The sequence below is a fragment of the Panthera uncia genome, chromosome B4, assembly GCF_023721935.1.
Source record: "Panthera uncia isolate 11264 chromosome B4, Puncia_PCG_1.0, whole genome shotgun sequence".
Lineage (NCBI taxonomy): Eukaryota > Metazoa > Chordata > Mammalia > Carnivora > Felidae > Panthera > Panthera uncia.
In genome coordinates this window covers 28,556,971-28,573,563 of record NC_064809.1, presented here as the reverse complement: position 1 = coordinate 28,573,563, position 16,593 = coordinate 28,556,971, and the positions used below count along the sequence as shown (strand labels likewise).

The window sequence follows — 16,593 nt, the reverse complement described above, 5'->3', positions numbered from 1 at the left end:
AGTTTTCTTAGCTTTCTTCCTGCCAACATTTTAGGATTCTGAAGACCTTTTTTCATTTTATATTGTTTCTTGTCTCATTAGTTCAAGCTGGCAGTGTTTCAGAATATGTAATTCTTTAAAAAAAAAAAAAAACTTGTAGGTCTTCTATGTACTTTATGGGGTCTATTTCATTAGTTAAATGCCACACCGTGAATATATTTAAGAGAAGCCTTTTACTACCGAGAGCTGCTGCTGAGATACCACACCCTTAAGCTTCCTAAAAGCCTTATTGTTTGAGAGAATCTGAAGAGAGTTGTTCTCTTTACTAGGCCTTTTGTCTGGCACAGTCTTTGATCTTTCTGAGGTTTTAACAAAAGATTTTATACTCACTCCCTCAGCTTAGTTTTAGACCACGTTTTTTCCATTGGTGCCCTGGATTTGATATTGGCTCAGAGACCATTTCTAAATTTTAGTGTTGTTTGCATCCTGGAGAAATTGCACATTTTCAAAACCCTCACTCAAGTCCCGGCTCTTCTTTAACAGTTCTTCATTTAGTTTGTTTTTGTCTTTGTCTTTGTCTTTTTTTCTTTTTTTTTTTTTACCATATAAAGCCAAAAAACAAGGCAGCACTTTTCAACTCTCTGGTTTAAAAATCTCCTTAGCTAAATCACCCAGGTTATTAGGTAACATTTTCTACTTTTCACATAACTAAAGGTAACAACAGTGTTCTTGAACTTTCTGTACCCTTCCTAACAGGGATACCCTTCCTGTAACATCTACCTCACTTTTCTGCCCTCATTGCAGCCTTATAAAATGCCATGAAGCTTTTATTAACAGTTTCTTCACTAATACTGTCCTTAGAGGCCATGGTCTAGTTCCAAAGCCATTCCAGCATTTTAGGTTTTTGTTACACCATGAGGACTCTCGGTACCAATATATGTGTTAGTTATCCCTTGCTGCATCACTACTTATCCAAACCCTAGCAGCTTAAAACAATCTGACCTACCTTTTCTCAGGATCAGGAATCTGGGAGTTGGTTTACTGGGTAATTGTGGCTCCGTATCTGCAGAAAGTTGTTCAGGGTTGCAGTCACCTCAAGTGGAAAATGTGCTTCCAGGCTCACTTATGTTGGCTAGAGGTTTCTGTTCCTCATCACACGGGACTCTTCATTTACTACCTATTTGTCCTCCTCACAACCAGACAGCTGGCTTTCCCCAAGCAAATGATCCAACAGAAAGAAACAGTGTGCTCAACTAAGAGAGTGCCTAAGACAAAAGCTGCAGTCTTTTGTAACTTAATCTTGGAGGTGATTGAGACACCATCATTCCTGCTGTATGCTACCGCAAGCCCTCTGCTCAATAAACTGAACTACTTATTGCACTTAATATTCTTTTAATTGCTCACCTCTGCCTTTCCTTACACTATCCCCTTTTACCCCAAAAGCCTTTTCTTTCTTTCCACAGGGTCACTCAACAAACTCCGGTTTGCTGTCAACTTTTATGAAGCCTTTATTGACATACCTTCCCAAGCCCTGTCATATATAACCTGAACTTGTAGAAAATAAACTCGTTTATGTGATTATTTCCTAGTATCTAAAAGCCCTTTGAAAGCAGAAATAGTGTTATATCTTAACCACTTAATATTGTTCTGGCACCAATGTTTAATTAATGATTAAATGATTCTGAGAAAATCTAGGTACTTCATGATTTTTTTGTTATCTAAAATGGTAATCAGATACCTGTTTTAAATGCCTGTGAGCTTTTGGAGTGAAACTAATAAAGTAGGATTTAAGCTATAATTTTTATGTGTTTTTGTAAGATTAGGAAGAACATGAGACATTCTAATGATTATGCCAAAATTTTAAGCCAGAAAAAATGTCATGACCTTTCTAAAAATACATTTTGTGAGACACTGTGCTAAAAGTACTTATTTTATATTGTGTAGATTTATCAAATATGAGTAAGCTTATACTTACAAAGTGTAATGATAAATATTATGGGGTCTGTAGACATGTCTTTTCCTTCAAAGGGTTCATAATTCATATGATAAATAAACTATAATCTGAGGCAGTCTTTTTAAGTCCCTGTTGTAAAGATCAGGAATACATACCTATTTTTACTTTGGGTAGTTTATCACTCCGAATATAATAAGGGGAGCCTGGGTGGCTCAGTCAGTTAAGCACTGGACTCTTGATCTCAGGGTCATGAATTCAAGCCCTACGCTGGGCTTTCTGGACTGGGTGTGAAGCCTGCTTAAAAAAAAAGTCTAGTAAAACCTCGCAAACCAACTTCTAATGTTAAGTCCTGAAAAGTCATCTTTTTTGCTCCATTTGAAGTAAATAAAGTAAAAATCATGCAAGATCAAAATCAGTTATTTTACTCTAAAGTGTTTATATTAAAATACCTTTTCTTTGATGTGAAAGAGTTTTTGAAAACCAAGATTTTGGTTGTAAATACCACTTTATTTGCAAGTTTCCTTTTCCTCTACCATAGTGACATCTTGACACTGTATATGAGAATTCTGTATGAATGCTTTTCCCTTGGTTAATTTTTCCTTTGCAGTGCAGTACCAATAAAATAAGAACAGTTTGTTTTGTTCATTTTGCATATCAGTAAATGTAGAATCCACTCCACAAAAATACGTTATTTTGTTTTTGAGTTTTTCCGTGCACTATCTAAAAACATTTATTGAACTCTGTTTATTTTTTTGTCTGAACTTTTGTGTTGTGATTTAGTAAAATACACTTGAGAAATTTCTAACTTTTGTAATAATGAAACAACATCTTGGTTTTTTTGTTTTGTTTTGTTTTGTTTTTGAAGATGGGATAGAGTAAAGAAATGTTTGAGAGGATTAACGTTTCCCCCTGGTCTTTGTATTTTTTAGGACTGGGTATTTTCATATAAAATTTCTCAGTTGAACCTTGGTTCTTGTTCATATGTAGAACTCTTATTTCTCAAGGATTCCTAATAATTTGTATCACTGGCAAGAAACCAGTTAAATTACTGTAATGCCCCTTTATTTCTGCCCAGCTACCTTAAATCTTTCCTGGAATAAATCTTAAGTTTGAATAAAAACCATCTGTAATTTCTAAGATTTGGATCTAGAAAGCCTTATCGGTTAGGAAATAATGGAATATAATCTAATGTTTACTGTATAAAGTGGCATGAAATAAGATGACCACTCATTCCTAATAGCTGTGTATCTTCTACAAGTATGGGGGTGGGGGGGAGCTGTTGGAAAGGCATCCTTTTGATATAAATATGTTATGCTACCCATAACATCTTGGTGTTATGCTGTCCTTTCAGTTTAATGCATTCAGATTTATTATGAATTACAGTGGAGAAATTAGAGAATCAAGAGGAAAGTTCAGGTAGGGTAGCAAGAACTTAAAATACCCTGAATAACAATTCCTAAATAATTCAGATGTTGTCTCCATTGCCACTTCCCTAATTCAAAGTACTATCATACTCTTGCCTAGACTTAAGTATTTTCCTAAGAAGTCTTCCCAAGACTGCAATTACTGCCTTCCCCAGTATTAGCAAAACCAGTGGTCCATTGAATACTGTGAAATTTCATTGTGTCGCTTCCTGCTGAAAACCTCTGAAGAGCTCCCATTGCTCTTAAAGTGGCTTATATATTAGGCCTTATGTAACCTGGCCCCTACCTTCATTTAGTTCCTCCAAATCCTTTGAGGTCCCTCCATCCACAGGAGGATCATTTATTGCCATGTGCTGATACATTATTTCTCTACAGGTTGGTTTAGTAATCTCAGATCTCAGCTCCAGGTCACCTCCTTCGGTATCTATCCGTTAGGATAGGTCTGTTACATTCTCCCATAACATAACTTTTTAGCAATTACTGTTACAAACTTCCATCTCATTTATTTGATTATTTGCTTAGTCTTTACCATGTGATTCTTGGGTCCAAGTACCTTTGGCATTTGAGCTTAAATTTCTTCATTATTTGTTGAATAAATGGGTACATTATTGGCCTGTTAATTTATTCATATATCTCTAGTTCAGTGTATCCCGAGTTGTGTTTAAAGATTAAGAGCATAAATCCCATTATAATTTAGAGTTACAGGACAATAGTGGTATTTCCATCAAATTTTTTTACCATGTGGTTACATGTGATTAGACAGGTCACTTAACTACTAGACCTCACTTTTGTCATTTGTAGAAGGAACTAGTTGATATGTAAGCTTGCCTCTGACTCAGATGTTCAGTGGTGTTAATGGTTTCCCTTCATCAGATGGGACAAAGATTGATTTCTAGCTTCATTGTCCATTAGGTTGATTTGGAGGTTCTGTTCCACGTGACTCCAACTCTGGGATTCAGCTGAAAGAGCAGCCTCCATCCTCAATTTGGCTGGATGCTGTGATAGAGGAAAGAGCTCTGGAAGATCTCTTATCTTGGATCTTAATGCTCTGGCTGGAAATTAAATGTCACATAGGCTCACAGCTCATTGGCCAGAAGGAGCCACATGGTTCCACCTAACTATAAAAGGACCAGTAGGTACAGCCCTACCATATGACCAGAAGGCAAAGAAAAAATATCCGGCAAACAACACCAATGACAGATCTACCCTTCTCATCAACCAAAGATTTGAACCACTGTCTTTAAAGCAAAATATACTCTTTTCCTCTCCCAGTGAACCCGCCCAAAAGTCCTAGCTAAACTGCGTCAAGCTTGAAGTCTTAGGATTTCCAGGTGATGTACATAATTCTCTGCATCCAGTTTGGATGTGTTTTTTTCTTGATCTGGAAACGTGTGAATGAAAATACTATCTCCGTCACTGCCTGCTACCACCCCCCCAGCCCCCCCCCCCCACTGTAAATACACCCAGTATACATCAGATATATATTGTGGTATGATAACCACAATAAACACTCCCATTTGGATAATGAGAGGAAAACATAGCACTCCCTAATCTAAAGCAACTCAAAAATCTCACCAGGCTGACTTTTAAAAGGGTCCCTTTCCTCTGGATATGGGGAATATTCTTATTTGGGTACTAAATCTGCTCTTCTGGAAGGTCTCTCCAGTCCATTGTTTGTTGTGGCTCTTGGCATTCTTTAATTCTCCATCATCTTCCCTAGCCTCATCTGAAGTAGGTATTAGAAAATATTAGGGGAGGTAATGCAAGTATACTTCTAAATCAGTCAGATTTTAATATGGGCTTTTGATTTTTGTTAATTGGCAGCACAACTTTGTAGTAGGCTTCTAATGTGTTTTCATTTAAGCTCAGTATGCTAGTAGCCTGTATTCATAGTTCTTTATCAGATGCCAGTCTCCTAATTGCTAGTAGCATAAACCTATTAACTTTTGCTGGAAAAGCTACACCCTTAATGTCCTTTCTTTTTCCTCAGAGCTGTTTTGTTCATCTGAAAGCATTAACACAGTTTTAATTGGGTCTCTGCTTTTGAGACTCTAATCAATTCAAGTGTTTTGCTCTGAGCTGAAACTTACCCTCAAGGTCTGCTGCTCTTCCTTTGTTAGTCAATAGCCTTCTTGATTTTTACTTATGACTCAGATGGAGAAACATTCTTCAAATGCTACAAGTCCCTGTCATTCTTGTTTTACAAACTAATCCGTTTTTTAAATTTGTTACTTACAATACTGAACACAGAGCAACCAGCACACCGTTTTGGTGTTGTTTTTTTAACCTCTTCTCCTAAAACTACAGCTTTATTAAGTACATTATTTGCTTTTCAAACTATAACTGCCTTTTATTTCAAATAATTTGTACTCCCTAATATGGATTATCATCCTTCCATCCTCTGAGAAGTGTCCTTCCTGCTTGGCCCCCAAACTAATGGAATATATTTTAGTCTTTGCGTTACAACAGTATCCCACTTCTAGAGCCAATTTATATCAGGATCAACTAGGTTCTGATGTGATAAGAAGCAGCTTCAAAAGTTTATTTCTTGTTTTATGTAACATTTTTTCATGGATCAGGTGGGGAACTAGGCAGATGGCAGCAGTCAACATCTCAAGTATGGTGACAGAAGGAGATTGCGAGTGTTTCACCAGCAGCAAAATACTCTGGCCTAGATACAGTAAGTCACTTTGATTCACAACTCATTGGCCAGAATTAGGCACCTAGTCCCACCAGCCACAGGAGAGCCAGAAAGCACAATATTACTGTGTGCCTGGGAGGCAGCCAGGAATAATTTGATGAACAGAACTAAGGGCTATCCATTACACTTTCCGTATTTCTCTTTGTGTGTTGGGAAAAGAGGATGAAGAAAGGAGGGTATTTGAAGACATTTGTGAAGACATAAAAGGTATACCTTCAGTAAGCTATGTTCTGAACCTAAGGTTTTTAACCTATCCTCCTTTAGTCCATTTAAATCATAAGTTTTGTATTCTTACTATGGTTTGGTGAGATTATAATATAAATATCTCTTACTAGAAGGTATACTTTGGTTGGCATCATCAGATTGAGATAAGCGTAAATTTCTAATTAAGTACAGGTGTTTAACATCAGCCCTTTGGTGGCATTTATTACTGGAAAATTTGCCTTTATGGGGTTAAAAAAAATTGGCAGTGTCTGCCATAGTTTGCTTCTTTAAAATGGGATCATGAAAGTATATTACTTTTGTTTAGGTATAGAAGAGTCAGTTTTATTCTGACCAAATTTAATGCAGCTTCTAAGATAAAACTTAAAAGCATGATTTAATTAATGCTTTTGTAATGCTTTAAATATTATCTCAAAGCTTTAGTTATTTCATCTCTTTCTGCTATGAAATAAGAGAATTCATGCAATGTTTATATAAGCCTAAAGACCTTTGCAAGAAAGAATATAATTTCCCTTCTCTTATGAATATAAATACTAACTAGAGAATAATTCAAATGTGAAGATTAAATCTAAAACTGCTGTAGGTATGTTGTTCAAGTTTTGCAACCATTTGCCCTTCCCAAATAAAAGTTACGCATTTTTCTCTTCATAGGAAAGAGAAAACCAAATTTATTTCAGGTAGCATAAATTAGTTTTAAAATGTTCCAGTGAGTTATCTCATATCCATTGTAGGATAAGATGTGTGGTGAAAATAATCTTTGAAGTGAATTACTGCCATGAATTTAACTTGATCAGGAAAGCTGAGAGAACAGGGCTTCCTTACGACTGCAGTGCAGGTTTTGGTTTTTTTTTTTCTTTTGTACTTTAGAGTGTATAGAGTTCTCGTTCTTTTGTAAAAGCTGAAAAAGTGAGTGGAGTTACTATAGTAATGTGCCTGAGTTTGTCATACAAAGTTCTTGAAGTTTACAGTGAGTGAGATTTGACAGTCTTCGGAAGTTAGGATTGTTTTTAACAATGACAGACTGCCAATAAAAATTAAGAGGTTTAAAATGTCCTTATTTATAGGATTAGTTAGAAAGGACCTCATTTAAGAAAACACAGGTAAATTTGAACTTAGTCTTATCAACTTATTGATTCACATATAGCTACAGTAAAACAATGTCTATTAATAACTTAGCCATTTATTGAAATTTGCTGTTACAATAATACACCAGTTTTATAGACACAATTTCACTTAATCCTCAATGCAGTTTTTATAAATTAGGTAGCATTTTCTGCCCTTTAATGATAAGGAAAAAAAGGTTAAGTTGGTATCATTATTTCTATTATTTGAAGCTAGTAAGTATGTGCTAGGTGCTATGCTGAAAGGTTACCTGCATTTCTTCATTTTATCTTTATAATGGCAGTTACCTCATTTTACTAAAAAGAAAATTTAGGGTTAAAGAAGTTAAGTCACAGTTTAAGTGACACAATTGGAATTCCAATCCAGGTTTCTGACATCAGAGTGTGTGCTTTTAAATAGTATACCTTGGAAATGTCTTCCTATTTGATAAAGGGTATTCTAATAAAAAATTAATATTAAAATCAAATTTTATTTCCATACAATATGTTTTGTAATTTATAAGAAGATAATTTATGACACAAAATAACATTAAATTAGAATGATTTGGGATTAAAAATACTTATTTTTCGTCCACCACTGTGTTTAAATAAAGGGGGAGTGAGTTTGAGTAAGTAAAGGAAACAGACATATAATTTAAAAAGAAAGTTTTGAGACTATCAGAGCACCTTTTATTTTTTAGCTACTACAAGACACAGCTTTCAGAAATTATCACACTGGGAGTTTAATGGTTTTGGTGAAACCAAGGGACTTGGTATTAGTTAAGAAAAGAAAATTTGTGAGATTAGTTTTAGTGTATGAACTTCCTATACTTTCTTTGTATACTAGCCACGTTATAGTGTTTTCCACAGTTACCTTAAACATGCACAAAACTTAGCATTCATACAAACCCTGAAAGTTTATACTTTTGATAGGTAAAACAAAATATTAATAAGAACAATATAACAGCAGCTAAGTCTTGATTGCTACATCGACTTGCAGAAAAATACAAGAGATAAATCTGTTATTTTTGATGGAAGAACAAGTTTCTAACGAGTCTGTTTCATTCTTCTTAGATCCTTATCTCTCTAGGGTGGTAAATCACTTAGTATCCTCTTGACTTCTTTTATGGTAGATTATATAATAATACCTAAATAAAATACTTTAAAGCCAAAATGAACTCCTTCCCAATTAGCTGTTAATTCAAAGCTTATTCTCTTTTTGGAGGAAATCTCATATTACTATTTATTTCTGTAAAGAAATTACTTTGTTTCCACATTTGGTAAATGTGGTATCAGAGATATAATAAAGTGTCCAGTATAGTAAAAATTTTAGTGTAAAATAAGTATAAATTTTAATGTATTTCTATGGTCTATTCAGCAAGGTAAAACAATGCTTATTAGAAGAAAACATACTTTATACTTTACTGTGGACCTGTATGTATGTAGGGATGATAGATGATTAAGAGTAGTGACACAGGAAACATACGTACCTGGTCTTGGTTCTCCTAGGACTTACTCTTGCTCTGCTCCATCCTTCATATCCATGGTGCCTGGGTACTACCAGCAGTTAAGCTGTTTGAGCATTAATTTAGTAAAACACCTCAAAGAGAATCCTGTAAGAGAAGTTGGGGAATTGCTGTTATTTCCTTATCTGGTTGTAGCTTTCCACTGATCCTTGTAGCCATGATGCTGTTGTTATCTCTTCATCTGTTTAAAGTCCTTTCTGCTTCTCTCTTAGTATTCTGAGTCCTCCCCTGAGTACCAGCCAGAACGCAACCGTACATGGGGAAGGCAAAAGAAGACAAGAAGGAGGAATTAAGGCACAGTAGAAAGACCATGGGGTTCTGGAGTCAGATCTTAATCCAAATCCTTCTTCCACCACTTCGGGCAAGTGACTTAATCTTACTGAGTTTCACTTTCCCTGTAAAATAGGTATAGTACTACATTTTAAGAATGAAGGTTAAGTATCTAATATAGGGTCTAAACATAGAGATAAAATTTTACTTAATAAACTTAACTTCCCCCTTCTTACTGTCATTTTCACCATGTAAATAGGGCATGCTTTCGTGTCTGTCAGTGATCCACCTTACCACAACCAGACTGCTAAATCTTCAAAAGTAAACAGTGTAAATAACTACCAATATTAAGAGTCTCCAAATTTTATAAGAGTCAGATAGTAAATATTTTAGGCTTTGCAGTTCTTACAGTCTGTCACAACTACTCAGCTCTGCTATTGTAGGGCACAAGCAGCATGGGCAATATGTAAATGAATGAGTATGGCTATGTTCTACTAAAACTGTTTACAAAAACAGATGGTGAGCCAGATTTGCGCCCCCCCCCCCCCCAGGCTATAGTTTGCCAACTGCTGGTCTGTACTACTGTCCATAAAAGGGAGTTCTATTGTCAGAGATTTCATAGTCTAAAAACAGCCCCCCCTTTTTAAAAACAAACAGTGAAAAATACCTCAGTATGAGTTAACAGTGAAGTCATAAGGTTATGTTTCCCGAAATTGATAGACTTTCTTATTGTAGAAGAGAATGGTTTTTATATGCCACAGTTTAACATATAAATTTAATGTTTACCATACTTTTTAATATGATAATGCTTACCATACTTTTTAATACTGAAAATTAAAGGTTTGGTCCCACCAAACATTTAGATGAATTACACTAAATGGTCAGTAATAATTAGGATATATTGACTTCTGTATTACTCATTTGGAAAATCATAGTGCATTTTAGTATATGTAAAACCTGTGAAGATTCTTCTGTACAGAAACTGTTCAACATTATTTATCCCTGTCCATGCATTTCTCAAAATGAATCACACAACTCTTCACATAACACTTAATGCTGTCTCTAGAACTATTCAGAAGACAGTATTCTGATAATATCTAGTTTAGGTAAGGAAATTAATTTAAAGAGCCAGAAAACTTTCACTGACATGTGATCAGAGATAGTGCAGTTACTTGGCAGTAATTCTGGAAGAAGTACTTGTACCTCTTCCTCTGGATTTCAAGGAGTCTTGTTTTTCTCTTTCTTTTTACTCTTTTTTTTTTTTTTTAAGCTATTATTGGGAAATAATTTCAAGTTTACAAAAAAGTTGTAAGAAAGAGTAGTACACCCATACATACCAATTGTTAACATTTTGCCCAATGTGCTTTATTGTTTGCTTTTTCATATGCTATCATGTATTGTATGTGTTTGTATAACACATGCACATACATAATATATTTTTCCAAACCATGTGAGACTAAATTGTCTACATCATGGTCCTTTATTCCTAAATATTTCAGTGGGTATTTAATCTTTTATGGTACAGATAGTCTTTGAAGATTACAGTCTCTTTAATTTTTTTTATTTTTAACAGAGGATCCCATTTTGAGTTTGATGTTTTCTCAATTAGATTCAGGTTTTGCACTCCCAGGTAGAATATTACATAAAGGATGTCATATTCTCATGGTATCACATCTGGAGGCACATATACCTATCTGCCTCTCATTGATAATGTTAGTTTTGATCACCTAGTCAAGGTGTGGACCAGTCTCTCCACTGTATAGTTACATCTTGCATCTAATAAGCAATCTAATAAGCAACTGCATCTAATAAGCAATCTGAGGGGAATCTACATCTTTTGGGGAATTAATATAATGAAGTTGTTAAGAGTTCATACTAGAGTCACAGCTGGGTTTGAATCCAGCTAATTGAATGAACTTAGGCAAGTTTACTGATACGTGAAATACGTGATGATAGTTGCCACATCTTTTTCTGTGTGTGTATATAACATACATTGTTATGAGCTTTAAATGAAATAAGATATACGAAGGCCTGGCATGTAATAAATGTTCAGTACATGTTGGCTATTACTATTTTAGTTCTGGAAAGATGAATTAATAGACACAGTAATAAATTCTAAGGCTTTATACCCAAAGTTATAAAGGACTTCACGAAGTTGTTTCTTCCAAGTAGATTAATATTTTATCTGGGGCACCTAGGTGGCTCAGTCAGTTGAGTGTCCAGCTGTTAGCTCAGGTCTTAGTCTCAAAGGTCGTGAGTTCAAGCCCCACATTGGGCATCACGCTGGGCGTGAGCCTACTTTAAAAAAAAGATTAATATTTTATCCAAGATGAATGACTTTTTAAAAATATCTTATTATTGAGCTTGTTCTAATTCTTGGTATTCTTCCCTACCTATTGTGCTCTGTCCCTTCTGGTATGTGTGAGGCAGGTAGTTTAAGGGTGAAACCCCTATCAGGAAGTTTTTTTCTGAATTCTTACTTGCTTAGTTTTCAATTTCATGAGGATTTTAATTGAATTTTTATGAAACAGACATTTTAAAAATCACCTGTATCTATTTTCTATTCTACCACTATGAAAGTGTCATGTAATAGTTGTAAGAGACTTTCTGAAAGGGGTAGATATCCTAGTAGAATTATAAGGAGTAGAGAGAGGTTTAGATGGACTTAAAGACAGGGAATATCACATATAGGTATCACTAACAAGTTCTTTTAGGTGTTCCCTGTGGTTGGAGTGTGAAAATCGGTAAAAAGTAATAAAGTGTTAGACTGGAAGAATTAGCTAGAGCTAGATCATGCCAAGAAGTTTGAATTTCATCATGAAGGCAGTAGACAACCAAGGGTTAAATGTCAGAGTGATGGGATCTAACTTTTAGAAAGGCCCCTGGCAGTAGCGTTAGAAGGGAATTAGAGGATAGTGATACTAGAAGTAAGAAGGCTAGTTGCTGCCTGAACTGTAACAATAGGATTAAAAAAAAAAAAAGCTGAATAATTTCTAGACATAAAATGAATGAGAAATCTATAGGATCTGATGGCCTTATTTGGAAATGGGGAAGTAGGAAGCAAGAGAGAGATGGAAAAATCAAGTCTCCTGACTTGCGTGACTAGATATATGATGGTGCAATTCACTGCATTAGGTATTACGAGAGCAAGAACAGATTTGGAGAGTCAGCAGGTGGGGATGTTCATGTTCGTATTCTGTGAGGTATGTCTGTGGAACGTATAGTAAGAGGTCTTTATACATGTGCCTAGAGTTTAGCAGAAATCTGGGCTAGAAATTAAGGTTTCGAATCATGTCATCAGCATACAAATGGCAGTTAACGCCATGATCATGGATGAAATTGCAAGAGTGAATATGTACAAGGGCTAAGGACTAAATCTTGGCATAGCTTTTGTTTGTATTAGATTATATAAACACATTTAATTTTAGACAAGTTTAAATTTGATTATTCAATACTGTTGATTTAGGGTAGTAACCTCCCAAAATGAGAAACACCGTTTGTATTTTATTTGACTGTGTGAGTTAAAAGGTGTTAAATAATGAGAGATGACTAGCTAGCTCTCCAGGATATGTCAGAGGCTTAGAAGTCATCAGCATAAAGATTATAACCAGAAACAAGAGATTTTTGAGCCTTTTTACATTTAATTTTTAGGGAAGCATTCCAATTAGATTGTCACTTCTGTGGGACGCCTGGGTGGCTCAGTTGGTTGGGCGACCAACTTTGGCTCAGGTCATGATCTCACAGTTTGTGAGTTCGAGCCCCACGTCAGCTCTGTGCTGATAGCTCAGAGCCTGGAGCCTACTTCAGATTCTGTGTCTCCCCCTCTCTCTACCTCCCCCCCCCCCCCCCCGCCCCTGCTCATGCTCTGTGTCTGTCTCTCTATAATAAATAAACATTAAAAAAAATTTAGATTGTCACTTCTGTGAGAGTAGAAAGAAACTAATTTCAGTCCCTTCCCCTTCACATGCCAGTCAGCACATTGGGCATGCAGGCTCTTAGTAAATACAGCACAAGCCAAGTCTAAAGGGATGTAAGAGGTGCAAAAAGGAATGAGAAGGCAAGCAACAAAATTGAGCTTAATTTTGTCTGGGGCTACCTTTGACCATGTTACATAATACTTTATGTCCTGAATATTTTGTAAGAAATGGACTAAGTTGACACTATTTCACACCGCAGAGAAGAAACAACACTGGACTATTTTACATGTACCTTAGCAAAGGTCTTATTTTACTGTTTTATACTCTAGAAATAAAGTAAATTCAGAGTATTGATCTCTAAGTGGGAGAAGGGGTAGAGGGTAATAGTTTTATGTTCTTTTACCATTTATTCCTTGTAGAAAATAGTAAGAATTGAATTGTTCTTTTTCATCCCAAATAATCCATATGTTCAACTATTTTAACTATTCACATGAGTATTTTAAATACAAAAGCCAAATGTGTTTAAGCCTTAATTTGTTTCTTTGCTTTTATGAAATTTAATCTTAGTTTTTTTATGAAGTCTATTCCAAACCAGAACAGTTTGTGGACCTTAAATAATTGGCGCAATTCACTGGCTCATCTATTCAATAAATATTTCTTCGGTATTTGTGTTAGGCACAGTTCTAGACCTATGGCAGAGCTAAGCAAAAAACAAATTCCTACCTTCATGGATCTTATATTTTAAGGAGAAGGAGATAAGACAAATAAAACAATAAGTAAATTCAGTAGTCTGCAAGGAGCTAAGTACTATAGAGGAAAACAAGGGGGTGGGATAAAGTGTTCTAGAGTTAAGAGATGAGAGAGATTTCATATTTTTTTGCAACATTTTATTATGAAAATTTTCAAACATATACAGTGAAGTTTCAAGAATTTACAGTGACGACCTGTATACCCACTAGCTAGTTTCTACTGTTAACATTTTACTCTACTTTATGTCCTATCCATCCATCTCCCCATCCATTTTTTGATGCATTTCAAAGGAAATTGCAGACATCAGTGCATGATTTCCTAAATATTTCAACATACATGTCATTAATACAGTTCAGTATTTACTGTTGTTTTCTTTTGAGGTAAAATTCACATACAAAGAAATTCACAAATAGTATATGCTAGCTGAATTTTGACAACTCATATACTTTCATAACCCAACCCTCATCAAGATATGGAGCATTGTTACCATCATCCCTGAAAGTATCTTCATTCCCCTTCCCAATTAATCCTTACCCCCACTCCCCAGAAACAAGTACTGTTTTGATTTTTTTTCACCATAGATTAATTTTGGCTGTTTTAAAATTTCACATAAATGGACTCAAAGAATGTGGACTCTGTTTTATAAAGCTATTTTTACTTACCTCGGTGTTTTGGGGATTTACTCATATTGTTGCATGTATAAGTAGTTCCTTTTTGTTGCTGAGTATTATTCCACTACATTACTATACCGTGGTTTGTTCATCTGTCCTATCGATGGATATCTGGGTTGTGTCCACTTTGGAACTACTATGAATAAAACCATATGAATAGTCTTATTCACGTCTTGTTGTGGGCTTGTGTAAATTTAACCTACGAGTGAGATTACTGGGCATGTGGAATGGGTATGTTTGGTAAGATCTTCCATACCTTTTTCTCAGTGACACCGTGTATGCGAGTTCTAGTTATTCCACATCCTCACCATCATTTGGTATTGTCAGCCTCAAGTTTAGATATTCTGGTGGCTGGCAAAGAATGATCTTTGTGCAAAGATGACTTTTGAACAAAGACTTGAAGAAGGTGAGGGGGCAAGCTATTTAAGTTTGAAAAACAAATAATCTAGTATGGAAAAGCAAAGTGAATGAAGAGGAAAATAGTGAATGATGCCAGAAAAGGGGGAATACAAATCATTTGGGACCTTGTAAGCAGTTTTAAGAACTTTGGCTTTTATTCTGAATGAGGTAAGAAATAACTGGAATATTTTAAATGGAACAATGGCATGACTTGCCTTGCATATTAACAGATTGGCTATTCTATGAAGAATGGTAAAAAATGGAAGCAGGGAAACCAGTCAGAAAGTTCTTCTAATGAGCCAATCGTGAGTTGGGTGTTTGGATGTAGAAAACTACACAGTCCTTGCTGAAGCCATGTTCCTGAATAGGCACTGATGTTTAGTTCTTAGAAATGTCATCAGAGAATAGAAGAGAAAGTAATGCAGCTCAGCCTTTGTGTTCAAGTAGCAGTGGAGTCTAGCTCTACATGCGTAAATAATCAGGGGTTAAATTTCTCAAGTGGCTTTTTATAAATTAGTAATCACTTATTTCCCCATAAGGAATTTCATATATTGTTGCTTATAATAGCGTGTTTTAATTTCTTAACCCAGAGGGTCTAAATGTGGTCCTAATTGTTGTTACGTCTAAGTGTTAAGGTCATTATTTGCTTAAACAAAAACTTAATAAGTGAATATAATTTAATCTTTATTTTGGAATTTGTACAAAATGACCTTAAATAGCTCTTTTCGGTTTGCTAATATTTATTAGATATTATAAAACAAAGTATTGAGTGCCTGCAATAAAGCAAAATATAGTACTAGATGCTGAACAGGTTACAAAGGTAATTGTATTTAGTCTTCATCCTTAAAAAAAATTTAGAGTCCCCAAATAATACAAGGGAATACATCTTTTAAAGGAAAAAAATTGAAGGTTAATTAAACATAGTGTCCACATTTTAGAGATCAGTATATATACAATTACAACACAATTTCTAAATAGAGAATGTAGTACTATAGAAGCACAAACTGGGGAGCATTTGTGCTAAGATGAGGCAGAGGAAAGATAATTTTAAAATAGACCTAGAAGAACAAGTGGGAATTTTCCATGGAGGAGCGGGGGCATGGTGAATGGTAATGTCAGCAGAGGTAGCCATTCATCCATGTGAGCAAAAGCACAGAGCATATGCTTAAGAGACCTTTGCAATACTGTCCCTTCAGATAATTTTTATCTACACATAGCTAATGTCACTCTCATTTAATCAATAAAAATGGTATTTTCTGACTTCTCAAATGTAAGTGACATGCCCTGTTTAGAACCAGTTAACCCTTTCACATTAACTACCAATGCATTTAACAAAGAGACCATAAAAAAGCACCCGAAAGGGCAACCTCTTTCTAGGGATAAGCAAAAGTAACAAAGAGGAGAGTAAAAGAAAAAAGCATTAACTGCGTGAGAGAAGAGAGGGAAAGTTGGGTAAGGGGGGGAAAAAACCAAAATAATACAAATAGGTAGCAAAGTGACTTGCTGGACTTGGAGTCTATGAGGAAGCTAGGATTCTTACGTATTCTTATGTATTCTTATTCTGTCTGTAAAACCCATGCTCTTCCTGTGTACTAGGTGGGCTGAAGTAACATGAGTGAATACTTACGGAGCTTAGTGTCATGATAGCAAGTTTCATGGACACATGACGATGTGCCTCTG

At 35.3% G+C, this 16,593-nt stretch overlaps 1 protein-coding gene across 7 annotated transcripts in view; it reads left to right on the top strand.

Moving 5' to 3' along the window:
- EPC1 (enhancer of polycomb homolog 1) overlaps positions 1-16,593 on the top strand; it is a 94,352-nt gene that overhangs the window by 40,033 nt on the left and 37,726 nt on the right. The window contains exons 1-2 of one of the 7 annotated variants that reach the window (XM_049624794.1): positions 4,818-6,037; positions 9,119-9,267. The exons of 4 other annotated variants lie outside the window; for them this stretch is intronic. In XM_049624794.1, coding sequence (XP_049480751.1) covers positions 9,163-9,267 — 105 coding nt within the window. In that variant the 5' untranslated portion in view covers positions 4,818-6,037; positions 9,119-9,162. Of the gene's footprint in view, positions 1-4,817; positions 6,038-9,118; positions 9,268-16,593 lie in introns of those variants that run through there. 2 more of the 7 variants (XM_049624795.1, XM_049624798.1) reach the window with 2 other exon arrangements.